We start from the raw sequence: 16,553 nt of genomic DNA, 5'->3' as shown, positions 1-16,553 counted from the left end.
CTTTTCCCCGAATTAGTAACGGAGTTTCCAGGTCAAGTGGATACACAGAAATCAAAGCCTCACTTGTGAACTTTTTTCAGCAAAAGTACAATATTCACCTACCGTCTCCCTGTCATGTAAAAATCAGGATGGCTATGTAAATTCCTTTGTGTTTTTCCATGTGTTGGGAACATTGTTCAGCTCAGAGTTTTCATTCCACATTTGAGGCCCTGTAATATTCTCTCTGCAGCATCTATCAGCAAGGTTAAGTTCCTCTTCCTGTAGCTCAGACTCTAATAGTGAAGGTAACAAGAGCCAGCCATATGGTCAGCTCCTAACCCAGTAAGCAACACTGGCAGTTTGCAGAGGATTATAGAGCCCCATCTGGAGATGAAAAGAGCTCTTATATGTAACTGAACCTGAACTGCTTCTGCCTCGACTCCTGTTCTGTCATTTTGAAGGGGAAATAGAAGCTGTGTGGCTTTGACAATTTGCTGTTGTCTGCACCATAACTCGTAAAGAAAGCAGCGACTCTAAGTAGCTACCCCTCCCTGCTCAAACTTTCTCCGCAGAGCCTGTTATTGTTATGCAGAATATGTCAGGAGGGACAAAGGATTCTCTCTCCCACCCTGAAGATGCATTATCTCATTTTCAAAATGGGCTCTGAAGCCACAAGCACAACACTTACATTTAATTCTGCCAAGTAAAAGATCACTTAGGAAGCAATCAAATTCTGAAATTTCAGGCCATCTTTTTGCTGCTTATATGTTCACCTCCTCTGCACTGGGGAGATTATTGATGGCCCAGTTATAGTCCTTCTTTCCTTTGCGATTGGGAGGACCACACAGCTATAATTTATAGAGGTCTCTATTGTGTAAAAATGACAGTGAATTAGACCTTTTGTTTCAGAACACAGGAAGACGTTGTGACTCAGGAGCTTCTAAAGGATATTTGAAATCAATATAGAGGGTGCGGGCATAGAGGTGTTTCTCAATGCAGTTCCCAGTGGGGTGTTAACAGCTGCGTAAGATCAGCTCCCCCTCTGCTTACCACCCCCTCCCATGTCCTCAGAGCAGCGAGGGCAGGGGTGTGGAACGGGAAAAACACACGTCAGAACTCAGCTTGAACCCTGGCTTCACCACATACTAACTATATGATCCTGAGGAATTTGCCTTACCATTTTGAGCCTCAGTTTCCTTATCTGTAAAATCGGGATACTAAATCTTATTTCATAGGTTTGTTGAGAGGATTCCGTGTCATAACATGGACAAAACATGGGGACAAGTCCTGACCTTAATGAATGGCAGTCCTCACCCCACTAATCCCCCCCTTTCTACACCTGTCGTTTCATATGTTGAAATTCAAATCCTTGTCTGATTTCTTTCTTCTCCAAAATGATCTTTGGATTTTCTTTTCTAATTCCTAACAGTTTTCTTCAAGAGCCTCAAGGAGCCACCACTGGGAAGTTCGTTAACTTCCCCAAGCCTTTGAGGTGAATGATTTTGCGATGCAAACTGGTCCCGTCTGAGAGTGGCTTGTGGAAACCTAATTTGTTACCAGGAAGAGATTTAAATGTAAAGGGAATGATGGAATAGCCTGACCTTTCAAGACTCAGAACTTTTCACCATTCACAGTGCATTCAATAAATCTTTCCTGAGCATTTACTATGTTCCAGGCATCATTCTGGACGCTGGGGAAAAAGCAATAAACAAGGTTACCTCAGGTCTGCTCTCCTGGAGATCATGATTCGGTAATGACAGACCCTGTTAACTCAGGCTGCTATAACAAATACCACAGACTGGGTGGCTTAACCAACAGACATTTATTTCTCATGGTTCTGGAAACTGGAAGTCTGAGCTCAGACTCCCAGCATGGTTGGGTCCTGGTGAGGGCCTTCTTTCTGATTATAAACAGCTGCCTTTTTGCTGTGTCCGCAGACAGCAGAGAAAGAGATTATCTCTTTCCCGTCTCTTCTTATAAAGGCGTTATTATCACCCTCATGACATAATTACCTCCCCAAGGCCCATCTCCAAATACCATCACCTTGGGGAGTAGGGCTTCAACATACGAATGTTGGGGGAACACAAACATTTAGCCCATAGTAGACAATTAATTTATCAAACACATAAAGCAGATAATTTCTGATAGTAGAAATGTGATGAAGATGAAGCAAGGAAATAGGACCAAGAGTGACTGGAGGAGGGGTTCTTTAGGTGAGAGATCAGAATGGCCTCTCTGAGGAGGTAAAATCTGAACAGAGATGAGAAAGATGAGAAGGAGACAACCACATGAGGATTGGGGCAGAGAGAGAGAGAGCACAGCTTGGCATCCTTGACTGCTCACTCGAACTCAAGGAAAGAGCCAGTGGGCCAGAGAACATGGTGTGAGAACATGGGGAACATGGTGTGAGTTGAGGGTGGAGAGGGAGGTAAGAAACCGGATCCCAAGGGCTTTTTAGGCCAGGAGAGGGAGCTTGGGCTTTAGAATGTGTCTCACCCAGAACTTCTGGAAGGGCACCAGGATTCAAACACCACTGGCTTTAGGGCCTCCCTGGACAAAGACACTTCTTTGCACATTTCATTTCTTGTGGGTCAGCATCTTTGCTTTGGGTCCTAATTTCTTGCTCTTACTACTATGGTATCCATATGAAGAAGGAAGCAGCAGAAAAGCCTTAAAGCCATACACCTAAGAAAATCACAGACTGAACTGCGGTGGTTGCCCTAGCCATTGAGTGCTAAGACACTGTCTTAACTCACATATAACTAAGTCAATGAGAAAACATTCAAAGGATCTGCAACAACAATTAAAGACAGGAAGCTGGGAGAGAGAATACCTAATCTTTGTATTTACTATGGAAATTTCTAAGAAAAGAAACTGCATAAGCCAGATAGCTTTGCAACCCTGCAGGGGGAATCTTTTCCTTTCTATTTTGAAAAGCAAACTCTACTTCCTTCTTTTGGAAACTTAGTATCTTGAGAAGAGAATGACAACCGCTTTCACCAGCCTGTTCTCTCTCCAGCACCCTTCTCATCTAGCCCTCTCTTCTCTCTCTTGTTCTAAGAATCTACTTTGTCCTTTTTCCATCTCTGGCCTTTAGCCTGTTTCTCAAGTCTTGGTGTTCAAGTGTATGCTTGGTTTTCTCTGGAGCCTCTCTCCTCAGCTCCAGATCTCATAGTCAGATTACGCAGCGCCTTTTTATAGGTTTTGAAGCAGCTCACCAGTGGAGCTGACAGTGGAGCAAGGGCTAAAGCACCTTTAGTCCCACTCCCTCCCTCCGTCCTTTCCATCACAGAACTACCACTTTCATCTTGTCCCCAAAACCCGTTACCTGGGGAACATGCCCTTATCAGTGAAACACACATGAAAGTGTCTTCCTGGAGTATTATCAACTTCCATTTGGCAGCCAGGACTGCACCGTCACACCTTCCCAACCCTCGTGGCCATTATTCACCAACCCTGAACTTGTCGCTCACCAGATTGGGTAATTCTATTGCTCTAATATCTGCAACTAGGCCAGGGTCTCAGAGTAGGACACCAGGTGAATTCTAATCATCTCTTTTCAGAAAGAACATGCTTCTCTACTGTCATAAATCTAAGACATCTCCTGCCACTCCCAGTGACTTTCACCTCAAGGCTCGTCTCTACAGCCTGGATGTCACAATTACACACTCTGCATGGACTCATTTACAGAACTTCCAAAGTATGGTACCTGCGTGTTTTATATAACTTTGTGTTAAGTCATTTCTTACTGTCAGCCATTAAGTTCTTCCAACAACAAGCAGCAAACAATGTCTAAAAAGGTTAATAAAGAAGAAATCTATAACTTTAAAAAAAAATAGCACTTGGAGGAAATGGGAGGTTGAGAGTAAATTGTACAAATGCAACAGCAGCAAGAGGTAGACAGACTCAGGACAACAGAGAGAGTGCTAAATTTAACTATACATACCTTTGACATGACAAGTCAATTCCAATTTTATGTGGAGATGGTACACCAAGCCTGTTGCTCCTGGAATAAGACGGGTGAGTGAGGACTACGCTGGCTCTAGTGGGAAGTTTCCCACCCTCTTCACAAGGAAGAAGCCCTGGTTATGGTTACTGCTGTGGTAGTGATCCTGCAAGATGGCCTGTAATCATCCCCACCTCCCAGTGTTCACACCTTTGTTAATCCCCTTCCACATAGTACCAAGGTTAGTGTGTACACATGTGACCAACAGAATGTGGTAGAAGTGATGGATGTCACTTCTAATATTAGGTTATAGACTAATAACCTAATGACTTTTGTTTTTGTCCTCTTTACTCACTCACCCTTAGGGACCCCCGTGTCATGCACAGCCTTAAGGAGAAGCCCTTGTGGCAAGGAACTGAAGCCTTCTGCCAACAACCTCATGAGTCAACATGGAAGTGGATCCTCTGGCCCCAGTCAAGTCTTCAGAGACTGCAGCTCCAAGTCATTGTCCTTCAATGTAGTTGTGGAGGGCGCAGCTCAGCTCCAAGTCCAGTCGCCGTTTTCAATCTTTAGTTGCAGGGGGTGCAGCCCGCCATCCCATGTGGGAATTGAACCGGCAACCTTGTGGTTGAGATCTTGCCCTCTAACCAACTGAGCCATCTGGCCGCCCCTGGAGTGATTGCATTTTGTCCCCTCAAAATTCCTATGTTGAAGCCGTCATCCCCGATATGACGATTTGGAGGCAATTAAGGGTAAATAAGGTCATCAGGATGGGGCCCTAATCCGATAGAACTGGTGTCCTTACAAGAAGAAGAGAGAGTGAGTTCTGTGAGAACACAGCGAGAAGACGGCCATCTGCAAGCCAGGAAGAGCAGTCTCACCAGAAACTGAATTGACAGGTACCCTGATCTTAGACTTCTCAGCCAGTGGCTGGGAAGGAGTGGGTGGGGTGGGAGGGGGGAAGCAACCAGCATTTTTTTTTTTTTAAAGAAATCCCAGGGGGTGGCCAGTGAGTTCCGTTGGTTAGAGTATGGGGCTGATAACACCGAGGTTGCAATTCTATCCCCACATGGGTCACTGTGAGCTGCGCCCGCCTTAAAAAAAAAGAAAAAGGAAAAAAAGAAATCCCAGGATGTTTCTTGTTTGTTTTTAAATTATATTCTTAAAAAAAAAAGTCTTCAATACAACTTACTAAGTGGAATGGCAGGTGCCTTTGTGGCCAGTGCCAATGCACTCACGTAATTTACAAAATGGAGTCGTTTCCCAAGATAGTAAGTGTGTGTTAGTGATGTGTGAAAAAAGAGCCTCTCAAATTGAAACTGCTTAGGTGTACATCAGGGGTTTTAAAACATTCTCGGTCCTTAACTTTCGATTGTTCTTCGATGGTACTAGACAATATTTGATGACCATATTTCTGTCATTTTGGGAATTGTATATAGGGCTGTTTGCCAATAAGCCCTTTAAAAAGATAATTTCTTGTTTATCCCTGTGGAACTCCAGGGACCAGCACAAGATAATTTGCTGTCTCTCAATGAAGGGGCAGATGGCCCTGTTATGTGGTTGGCACTATAACTGCCCAGTGGAAAAGCTTTATAATAGTCATGAGGTGAACAAAGAAAATCCTTGGCATTCTCAAGGTAGGTCTACTTCAAAAAGCGCACACTTAACTTCTCTGATTTGTTGGTGCCATGCTGAGTGCTGCGCCCTCCACAGGGTGAAAAAGAAAAGTAAGACAGTGCAGAGGGGGATGAGATACGAGCAAAGCGTGTCTGGGGAAGTGGTCTCAGAGAAAAAGGTACTCTAGTTGGTCAGAGTGGGATAAGGGAGGAGTAAGACATATAAAGTTAGAGTAACCGGAATTCTCTAACAAAATAAATAACATAGCACTTTTTCTGATTAGTATTGAAACATCAGAAATTAGATAAAAGCATAAAGAAAACATTAAAGTCACCTATAATACCACCATCCATGGTGAACATCTTCCTTCCCGTCTTATTTGAGGGTATATATACCCAGATGTCGGAAATTTGGCTGAGACCTCAAGCCTATGGATGCCGCATTCCAAAAGAAAATTGGAGAACACAAGATTAAGACTTGTAAAAGGAGATGGTAGAAACCCAGAGTGCACCCGTAGCTGAGCACCCGCCTCTAATGGGTGATAAATATCAAAGAAGGTGGGGAGGCTGAGGAAAAGTTAGGGACTAGAAGAGGATTCTAGGGAGAGGTTATGCAAATGCTCTGAGGCCAGCATGCCTCTGGAGACCACCAACCTCTCTCTCTCTTTCCTCCAGCGCTCAGGGAATTTCTTTTTAGTCTCAAAGGAAACCCTTTCCTCAGGGATAATTCTCTTGCTCTTCACATTTTCTCACATAATTAATTGCCTCAGTGACTCAGGCCCTTGAAAACGAAAGCTAGAAAGGGAAGTGGTTTGTAGGCAAGTTTGCTTTCTACCCCACCACAGACCTTCCATTGGAAGAACACCCTTTTCTTCTTGATTGTGACAAAGAAAATGAAAAATTGCACGTAGAAACAAATATCTTAAAAACTCACTTTTTAAAAACCAAATTGGTACCATATCAAACATCCTATTGTTTAAAGTTAATGTTATATCGTAGACACATCCCATCCCAGTAAATGTTCTTTGAAAACATGTGTTTAACAACCATACAGCATTTCACCTCTTGGAAAGAAACGCTGGAGAAGTCAAGGTGAAAAATAGCCTTTTCCTGTGGTAGCTGGCATACATCTCCAGTGGGCACCAACTGGAGAGAGTAGGTTGGATAAAACCCACGTGCTGTGGAATGTAGGTTGGACCCGAGGTGTTCACCTGTCACTATTGCCACCATTTTCATCTCTACAGTTACCACTTATTGAGCACTTACTATGTTCCAGGCACTTGCTATCTTATTTTAACCATCAGAGTTCTAGTTCTGCAACTTAAGGGTGCATAATAATCACCTAGAGTGCTTGCTACCAGTGTAGATTTTCACCTAGCCTCCTTCTCCATTCTGATTCGTTTGGACTGGGGTGGAGCCTGGGAATCCCAATGCTCAATAAAGTGCCCCTACTTGACACATGAGGCTTCAAGAAGTTAAATAACTTGCTGAAGACCTTTGACCTGAGCTGGTCTGGTGGCAGTCCTTCCTTCCAGGGCCCTGGGGATGTTCTTCTCTGACTTCTCCCACCTTTCTCCCCCTTCTCCCTGGCCATCTTCATGCCTAACATCCTTGTGTTGTCTTATATTCTCCCAAAGGGAGCAATGTACCAGCAAGAACTATTCTACAGGCACCTTCTTCCAAAATGACACCTCTGGACTATTTTCTTAGCCTTTGCTATTCATCCTCGCATTGAGATTAATACTATCCACACTGTGGACATCATCTGGGAGTTTGTTAGGAATGCAGAATGTCAAGCCCCAGCCCAGAACTAGTGACGCACAATCAGATCCCCGGGTGATTCATATACACATTAAAGTTGGAATAGTTGCTGCGCTAGACACTTCTCAGCCAGATGTTGATCTGATTATTTGAACAAGCGATTCACCATAAAAGCAGTAATTTTCAACCCAGGTTGCATTTAGAATCACCTGACGGTTTTTTAAAAAAAAAATGCTGGTGCCTGCGACCATCCCCAGACCAACGGAATCAGAATCTTTGTGGGGTGGAATATTCAGCTGTATTTTTAATAATACCTCAGGTGAGTGTAATGTGAAATCAGGGATCAGAACCACTGCTTTAAAGATTTAAATATTTCAGGGAGATATTTAGAAACATAAGCAAGACTGCTCTAAATAAGAAGCAAAAATACATAAAATCCTACAATGGTTTCTTATAACCTTCAGGATAAATTTCAAATGGTTCACATTAGCACCCAAGGCCCTTTCGGATTCCGGGTCCTGTCTACCTCTCCAGCGCCACACCCACTCTCCCACACCCACACTGAAGGGTGCCCATCCCGCTTGCATTTCCCTGAACATGTCATGTTGCTTTACACCTGCATGACTTTGCCCATTTCTCTTTTCCTCCATATCTTTGCCTCATCAAAGACTTGACTCCAGGCTCCTGCTTCTGGAAAGCCTTTCTTGACCCCACTATTCTCGGTGGGAGCGGGGGTGGAATTTGTTTTTAAAATGAAAACTTAAAGGTTTTGTTTTTGTTTAATGCTTTCTAGCTATTTGTACTATCAGTCACATCTCAAGCCCAGAGCCCCAAGCAGACCCGGCGGCTGTCTCCCATAAGCCTTGTCTTCCGATGACCACACTGGGAAAATGTTACATATCAGAATGTGCTAATTCTGAGATGACCTTTGAATGTTGTTCACAGTTGATTTAAACCCCAGCAAATCCAAAGGCCCATGCCTCTGGGCAGAAGAAATAATCAAATTTGCCATCTATAAATGTATTGTATGCACTTAATGCACACATGAAAAAGAAAGTTTCTCCTTTACTAGAAAAGAGGTTTTGGTACATCATGTAATTCTCACTTATTTGAAATGTAATTTGACACATAAATTGCTTTTCCTCACTTTTGATCGATTTTTAGAAACACCATGAAATGAACATTGTTTTTCCATTTATTTCTCTTATGTTGGGAATGTCCTTCCCCTGATCGAACGTGAGGAAATTCCTGGATTTACATTTCAGGATTTGGTGACCCATTTTAGAATAAGTAAACTTTGAATCAAATTGAATGAAAGTTTAAAGGCCCCTGAGAAATATTCAGACTTTCTCTGAATAATTGGTGTGGATTCTTGTAAGAAAAATGCCTAAACACCTCTGAAATGTGTGTTCAATTTTTTTCTCACTTTTTCCTCCAACCTTTCAAGAGACAGGAATAAGTAATACCAAGGATATACATTTCTCCTCTTGAATGCTCTGATGTCTAAATTCTCCCTGTTCTATCTGCTTAGAATTGACATGGGGAAGACAAAAATATTTTATTCTATTAAAAAAAAAAAAAGACAGCTCTTAGCACTAGAAAATCAACAATTGGCAGGTTCTTTCATTTGGTAATTAAACAAATATTTATTGAGCACCTACTATCAGCCAGATAGGCAGACAGGCACTTTTGTAAGCAAAATCACTCTGATCAGGTTCATGGATGTTACCAATGATTTTTATCTTGGCAAATCTAGTAATCAGTTCCCCATTCTCAACTTACTCCTCCTCTCAGTGGATTTCACCCTCTTCCCTTCTTCAAATACTTTCTTCTCTAGCCATCAAAAACACCATTGTCTCCTGGTTATCCTTTTATCTCCCTGGCCACATCTTTGTGGTATCATCTGCTGGCTCCCCTTTCTCCTGAGCTAACTGTTGGGCCTTTCTTCTTCTCCATCTGCATTCTCATTCTAAGTGATCTCTAGTCCTGTAGCTTACTACCCTCTCGATGCTAATGAGTCCCAAAGCTGTATCTCCAGTCCCCTCCTTAACTTGGCCTCTGAACTAGATCATATATCCATCCAACTATCCATGTGATATCTCCACTTGGATAACCAATAGGCATCTCAAACAGTCCTACTGATTCTCCCTCAATGTCCCCACACTAAAGCTGTTCTTCTTCCAGTCTTTCCGATTTTTTTGCTTGACCAAAAATCTAAACATTAGATTATGTTTGCTGCATGTAACAGACTCAAACTTAACCAGCGAGCAGTTATTTTTTTTCACACAACGAGAGGACCAGAGGCAGGCAGACTAGGGCTGTGCAGTGGTTCCTCAATGATAACAATATCTTTTTCCTGCATTGTCCTCATGGTTGCAAGATGGCAGCCCTACCTCCAGTCTCACATCCACATTCCAATGGAAGGACAAGGAAGGAATTAACAAGGTAGAAGGCATAGAGCCTATATGGAAAGAGCACAATACCCCAGACATTCCCAACCAACCTCTGCTTATTTCTCATTGTCCAGAACTGTGTTTCAAGCCCACGTCAGTTGCCAGAAGAGCTGGGAAATACAGCTTTTTGGCTGGGCACACTGCTACCCTGCACAAATCAGGGTTCTGACATATGGAAGATAGTAGAATGGATATCAGATAGACAACAGCGACGACCGCCCTACCATCCTGGACTACGCTCTTGCTTACACTTCATTACCACTCAATCGGCAAATCCCATCATTCCCACCTCCGCAACACCTAACAAATGCAACGCTTCTCTTCATCTCCATTGCTCAAATCCTGGCTCGAGACACCGTCAACTCTCTCCCAGACCACAGCAACAGCCTCTTAACTTCACACAGTAGCCGGGGTAAGCATTTAAAAGTATAAATATTATCATGCCACTCCATTTCTTAAATTTTCCAAAAGATCTGCCATCGTTTGGGTTCCTTCTGAAGCAGACCCTGAGACAAGGATTTGCATGCAAGTCATTTATCTGAGAGATGCAGGACACATAGGACGGGGAGTACGCAGTGAGACAAGGAAGGGAAGGTAGCCCAGAAAAGGTGCTGTATCAAGCCAGCGTCCCCAGGGGCGACTGAAGCTTAACCCCAGGGGAAGCACTGGGAACTGATGTAAAACACTTGCCTCAGAATTACATGACCCAAGAGGCGAGGAAAAGTATTTGTACACCAGCCCCCAAGAGCTGCTGGCTTCAGCTCTCTTGACTTGAGCACCTAGTCCTTAATCTATCCCTTCCTTGACTGAACTCACTCAAAAGCCAACACTTCTATTTATCAGCCTTTCTGCTTATAGTTTCTTCCATTAGAAGCCAAATCACTTAATTTCTTTAATAGGATGAGAAGTTCAAAGTACAATTTAAGGATAATGACTGTCTTAGAAATTTGCTAAGTTCTAGTCTCGTTTGAAAGTAGCTAAATTTTTGTGATGCTTTCTGACAGACAATAAAAAAACACATATAACATCTTTAATAAGAAATTTCAAGTAGGGCATGTAAGATTTGGATTATTTATTTAAAGTCAATATGTTAAGGTCTGTATCATTTAATACTAGCATCATTATATGTATATTATATCTATAAACAACATTACTTTATAGATCTAGAGGACATAGATGAACAGTAAGTAAATAACTTTGGATCTATTTCTGCCTTTAGATTAGCTTACTACTTATCTTTCCTTTCTTTTTCAATTGTTCTACAAAGTAATGATTACAAGCAACTGTCAGAGCTGCCACCATGATCACGAATTCATTAAAATCCACTTTGTTGTCCTTATTGGCATCCAGGTCCAGCATTATCTTATCAATATCTGGGGAACCTTTTGGAGCTAAAAGGAAAAAGAAAATTTCTAACTCCCAGGCTTTGAGGTTTATAGTGACCAGTGAAATTGCATCTTCCTTTTATTTATATTAAAGTTTTAATTTCCATTTTTAGTACCTAAGGACAATTTCCAAGAGCCTATTTGCAGGTAGGTAGGTTTGAACCAGGCACAGATTCTAAGTGAGTCTAGCCCTCTGCACCAGGGCCAAATAATTCTGGCTCAGACCTAATGACCGAGAAAATCAAACAGCAGCTCATCAAAATGAGCTGCTAATGCTGAAAATGCATTTACTACACCTCACAGGTCAAGAGCCAAGACACGGGGTGGAAGGTTGGGGGTGGGACACCTGGAAAGGAGGACGTTTTGCCGCCTAAAAGGGATAGTGAGTAGCGCTACCATTTACCAACAATGGGACTTTGAGCAAATCACTGAACATTTTTTAATTCCCTTATATACAAAATGAGGAGACTAACGTCTCCTCACACATTTTAAAAGTACTTCACACCAGGTTCCTATATTTAGCAAATAAAAATATAGGATGCAGAGTTAAATGTGAATTTCAGGTGAACAATGAATACTTTTTTAGTATGCTGCGTGGGACATACAATATTTTATCGAGCAGCCTTCCTGAGCACAACACCTGACACAAAAAAGAGACACCCAATAAAAGGCAGTTCTTTTATGAATGACTGCATTTTACGGTGGGCAGTAAAGCAAGAGCCCACAGAAGAGATCAGGGTACAGAAGGCGTGGGATTCTGAAGCATCCACCTTTCCTATGATTGCTGGTTGGTGAGAAATGTTTCCAGAAGTAGTTCATTTCCTCCAGGAATTCCCTATTGCCCTCTCATTAGCTGCCAACCATTAAATGATTGGAAACTTAAACTGAAACGATCAAAAGCAACTTGATTAAAAACAATGAGAAATTTCACTTGAATAAATCAACGTGCCAAGTTTGACCCATGGAGCCTTTTATTCTCAATGTTATTATGTAATACAGTAGCCAAAGGGCCTTTGAAAAAAAAAGTTCCTGGGGACTCCTAAAATCACTAAAATGGTATTGTGAAGAATTACTATGTTAATATACAGCATGGTGACTATAGTTAACAATACTGTACTGCATCTTCGAAAGTTGCTGAGAGACTAGATCTTAAAAGTCCTCATCACCAGGAAAAACTTTTTTGTACCTATGTATGGTGACAGATGGTAACTAGACTTTTTGTGGTGATCATGTCACAATATATACAAATATTGAATCATTATGCTGTATACCTGAAACTAATATAATGCTATATGTCATTTATACTTCCATTAAATAAAGTTCTGGCAAAAAAAAAAATTACCATTTGCTCTATCAATGTAATACAAATAAAACAAAATTTTTTTTGGATTACAAAACAAAGTTCCTAAAAAAAGAAAGAATTACTATGTTACAAAATTTTTACTTTAAGTTCTTCCCATAAAGGGTGGGGAGAAAAGAGTGTTGGAATAACAATCACTATAGTCTCTATACAGTGTTTGGACAGAATATCATCATGCAAGGGTAGAACCTTGTGTTCAAGTCTATCCGAGGACACTCCATAAATAGCAGAGTGAAGTGTTTTCCTCAGAGGAGGCCCCAAACACTCCACCGTAAGGTTTCATGTGTAGAGTTCTGGGACTCCTGGCTATTTTGAAATGTGAATCTGTTTGCTCCCCTCCTGGTCACTGGCCTGACACACCCTTTCAGTCAATCTCAATCAGCTTGTGCTTGGCTGACAAAGCTCTCTAAGTATTTATCATTCCAGTAATTGCCACCACCGCATAAAGTACCCCAGGTTTCATTTCTGGTCCATTCAACAGTATTAATTTACAGACAGCTGGACAAAGCTCCAGGGACAACTAGTGTAACTAGCTACAACTATAGTTATAGTTACTAGCTACATAACTACGACCAGCTAGCTATCCCTTTGATTGCTGCACCAGGATGTTGAAGAATTAATGGGAGCCTCAAATACAATTTCCAATACTCGGAAACACTAACCGCAGGCAACATGACAAAGGGCACATGGGGACGTACACAGAAAACAAAAGTCTCTCGTGTTTGCTTCCCCTGTATTTTGAATATCAAAATGAATTATACTTTGTCTGTGGCAGAATCACAGGAGACTATGTACACAGAGGCTGTCCCTGGATGTGTACCTCATCTAACCGTGACTGAATAGGGCAGAAAATCTAGGACTCACTGAGAGGAAGTCCGTGAGCTCTCACTGCAGGAGCATCTTCAGTTCCCCTTTGCTGAGCTTGAATCTGTCCCCTTCCTTGCAAGAGTACTGGTGGAAGATTCTAAGCATGGTGTCCAAGGCCATCTCTAGCTGGGTGGGCATGCTGGCAGCAGAACTGACCACTCCAGGAACAGGCCACCAAACTCAGGGACTTATTCAAAATAAGCAGGTGGGGAAACACCAAGTTTCATTAAAACAGAATAGTATTACAAATATTATGTGTTCATAAGTTAGTAATCAGACAACAAACATAGAGTCATATTAAAACACAGGTTAAAGATCAGCAAAAAGAGAAGAAGATACCTAACTTCGTACCTGTGCAGCCAATACGCGGCTCCGTCAACAGGTGTTTACAACTAAATTATATGCATTTATACTCGGGGTTCCACCTTGGCACATCCATTCCCAAGAAGATGAAAATTACCTGTGACAAGAGATTCAGGTGGAAGTGCCTCTGTGCCTGTTTTTAATCACCAGAAGGAACAGATGTGAGCTGCTGCCCCAAGGGCCATTAAGGAAGGATTGGTGCCCATTGTGGGTATTAGATGAGAAGCAAAGAGAAGGAAAAAGGAAGCCTTCAGCGCTCTCTCATCATGGGGAGTAGAAATGTGTCAGTTGCTAGGAAGTTGATGGGGGGTGGGGGCGAGGACTCTAACAATAGAGGAACAAAGAAAAAACTCTGGCTCAAATCTGGAGACTGCTCAGCAAAGCCAATAGGAAGCTCAAGGGGAAAAACTCAGAGCAGACTAGTTAAACTAACCCAGCGGACACTTACGCCGCTATAAAAAAAAGAATGAGGAAGCTCCCTGTGTGGCAATTTAGAAAGGTTCAAAGCAGGATCCTGGATGTGTAAGAAGGAAATAAAAATAAGAATATATATGCGTATAGACTTGGCATTTGAGTAAGGAGTTGACAGGATACATAAGACAGTAATAAAAGTGGTAGCTATAAGGGGCAAGGGGGAAAGAGGGTGGAACAGCGTGGTTGGGAGGAAGATTTCTCATTTATACACTTTCAACTTAACTTTTTCAGCTATAGGAATGTATTGCCTAGTCAAAAGAATTGAAATAGAATAAAGGCCAGAGTAGGTGTGTATGCAGGAATCTAAGGAGGGGAGCGGGGAGAGGGGATTTCCAAGTGAGAGAAACTTAACAAAGAGTCACTTTGTTTTGGAAAAAACAAAGCCAGAAATTGGCCATCGTGCCTGTCCTCTCAGAACTGAAATTTAACTATATGAAAAGCAAACCGGCATCTCCTTTTTATTGCCTTTCAACAAGACTGTTGGGATAGATCTTCAACCTGCCCATTCTCCTCCCTTTTACCACCTGGACACCACCAAAACCTCCCCTCAAGGACCTTGGGGACATTCTCACTGTTTACCTAAAGCCCAATTCTCAAAAATATTTTTGTTAGTTTTTTTTTTTTTGTATTAAAGTAATAATGCATATGGTAAAACAATAATATTTTGAATGCTCAAGAGCATGAAATAAAATTCTCTCTGCACCATTCCCCACCCTTGGTTAACCCTTTCCTGCATGAGAGGCAGTATTATGGTGTGAAAAGCACAGACTGCCTGGCTTCAACTCTCACCTCTGCTGCTAACTAGTGGTGTGATTTGGGGCTAGTCATTTACCACTCTGTGGCTCAGTTTCTCAATCTGTGTAAATGGGATAACAGTAGGACCTCCCCAACAGAAAGGATTAAATGAGTTAAAATATACACCAGGAACATAGTAAGTGCTACATATATGTCATATATGTCCTTACAAAAAAATATATGTACATAATTTATATAATTATATAATATTTCATATGTATCCCTAAACATACATATACATAAACACCATCAATATGTATACACCTTGTTTTCTTTTTACTTAATATATACCTTAGAAATCTTGCTATATCAACACATATAGATCTACCCCATTCTTCATTAAAGTTGCAGATCATTCCACTGGATGAATGTACCCACATAGAGTCAAGAAATATGTATCAGGTACTTATGTTATGCCAGGACCCATGTAAACATGACAGAAAAACTTGCCCTGGGAGCAAATCTCGTTGTTTTTATTGGGGTTGTGTGAAATATATAGAATGCAGGGGACACCGACATCTTTTTTTGTTGCATCTTCCTATCCAAGAACACCCTTACTGTTTTGTGACCAAACTTTTCTGGGTCTTCTCAATTCTGAACGCACATTCCCCTCTCCAACTCTTAAACATTGTTCACCCCAGGTGAAATCCCAGCTACTCCTATAATTTCAATCACTCCCCAAATCATATATTTTGGCTCAGGTCACTCTGCTAAGCTCCAAAACCACCTATCTAATTGTCTGCTGGACCCCCATCCCTACAGGAGTATCCCACAAGCTTGTCAAACTCAATTAGGACCAAAGCAAAACCTATCCCACCCAAACCTGTTCCTGCTGCTGTACTGACCAACTCAGTCATCCAATTCCACCCATCACCTGGCTTCTGGCACTAATTTTAAATATTAGTTGAACTCATCCATTTCTCTCCATTCTTTACCATCTACAGAACTTCATCATTTTTGGTCTCTATGATTGTAATAGCTTCCTTACTGCTCTCTCTACTTTCTATCTAACCCCTTCACTCCGATCTGCGTTCCACTGTCAGAGTAGTTTATAGAAAACAAAAATAAACACCCACACTCCTAGGCATTCAAAGGTCTGACCCTGCCTACAAACTGATCAAAATGTTGTATTCTCTCATTCTTCCATGCCTTGGCACGTTCTGGGCCCACTACCTGAAATGCTAATTCTGTCTACTCCTTGAGGCTCAGTTCTAATATCTCCTCTTGGAAGTTTTCCTGCGCTCTTCCCAACTCCCCAACCTCCACCTCAGTCCTTTCTTATCCCCTGCTGCATCTTCTTATCTTTTTTATCATTGCATTCATCATACATTCCTGTAATCACTTTATTTTCTGCCCATGCACTCTTCACCCTCCAGACTTAGAATAAGTCCCTAGAGGACAGAATTGATGCCTGGTTCATCTTTGCATTCCACAGCATTAGCACAGAAGCAAGCATATAGTGGAAATGCTCAGAAATCTTTGCTGATAGATGGATTAATGAGTAAGTGACTCAAAGAGAGAAATTGTAAGATCTCCAAAGAATTAAATTTAGCC

At 41.8% G+C, this 16,553-nt stretch overlaps 2 protein-coding genes across 2 annotated transcripts in view; both read right to left on the bottom strand.

The window, feature by feature from the left end:
- The window catches only part of CRHBP (corticotropin releasing hormone binding protein), a 77,905-nt gene that overhangs the window by 28,088 nt on the left and 33,264 nt on the right, over positions 1–16,553 (bottom strand). The gene's annotated exons all lie outside the window — the stretch shown is intronic.
- On the bottom strand, positions 10,971–13,505 carry S100Z (S100 calcium binding protein Z). The gene is given in 3 exon segments (XM_033110017.1): positions 10,971–11,137; positions 12,317–12,326; positions 13,365–13,505. Coding segments are annotated over 3 exon segments (318 nt in total).

Source organism: Rhinolophus ferrumequinum, chromosome 7 (genome assembly GCF_004115265.2).
Source record: "Rhinolophus ferrumequinum isolate MPI-CBG mRhiFer1 chromosome 7, mRhiFer1_v1.p, whole genome shotgun sequence".
Taxonomy (NCBI): domain Eukaryota; kingdom Metazoa; phylum Chordata; class Mammalia; order Chiroptera; family Rhinolophidae; genus Rhinolophus; species Rhinolophus ferrumequinum.
The sequence above is the reverse complement of the archived record's forward strand: the minus strand, read 5'-3'. Positions and strand labels throughout refer to the sequence as shown.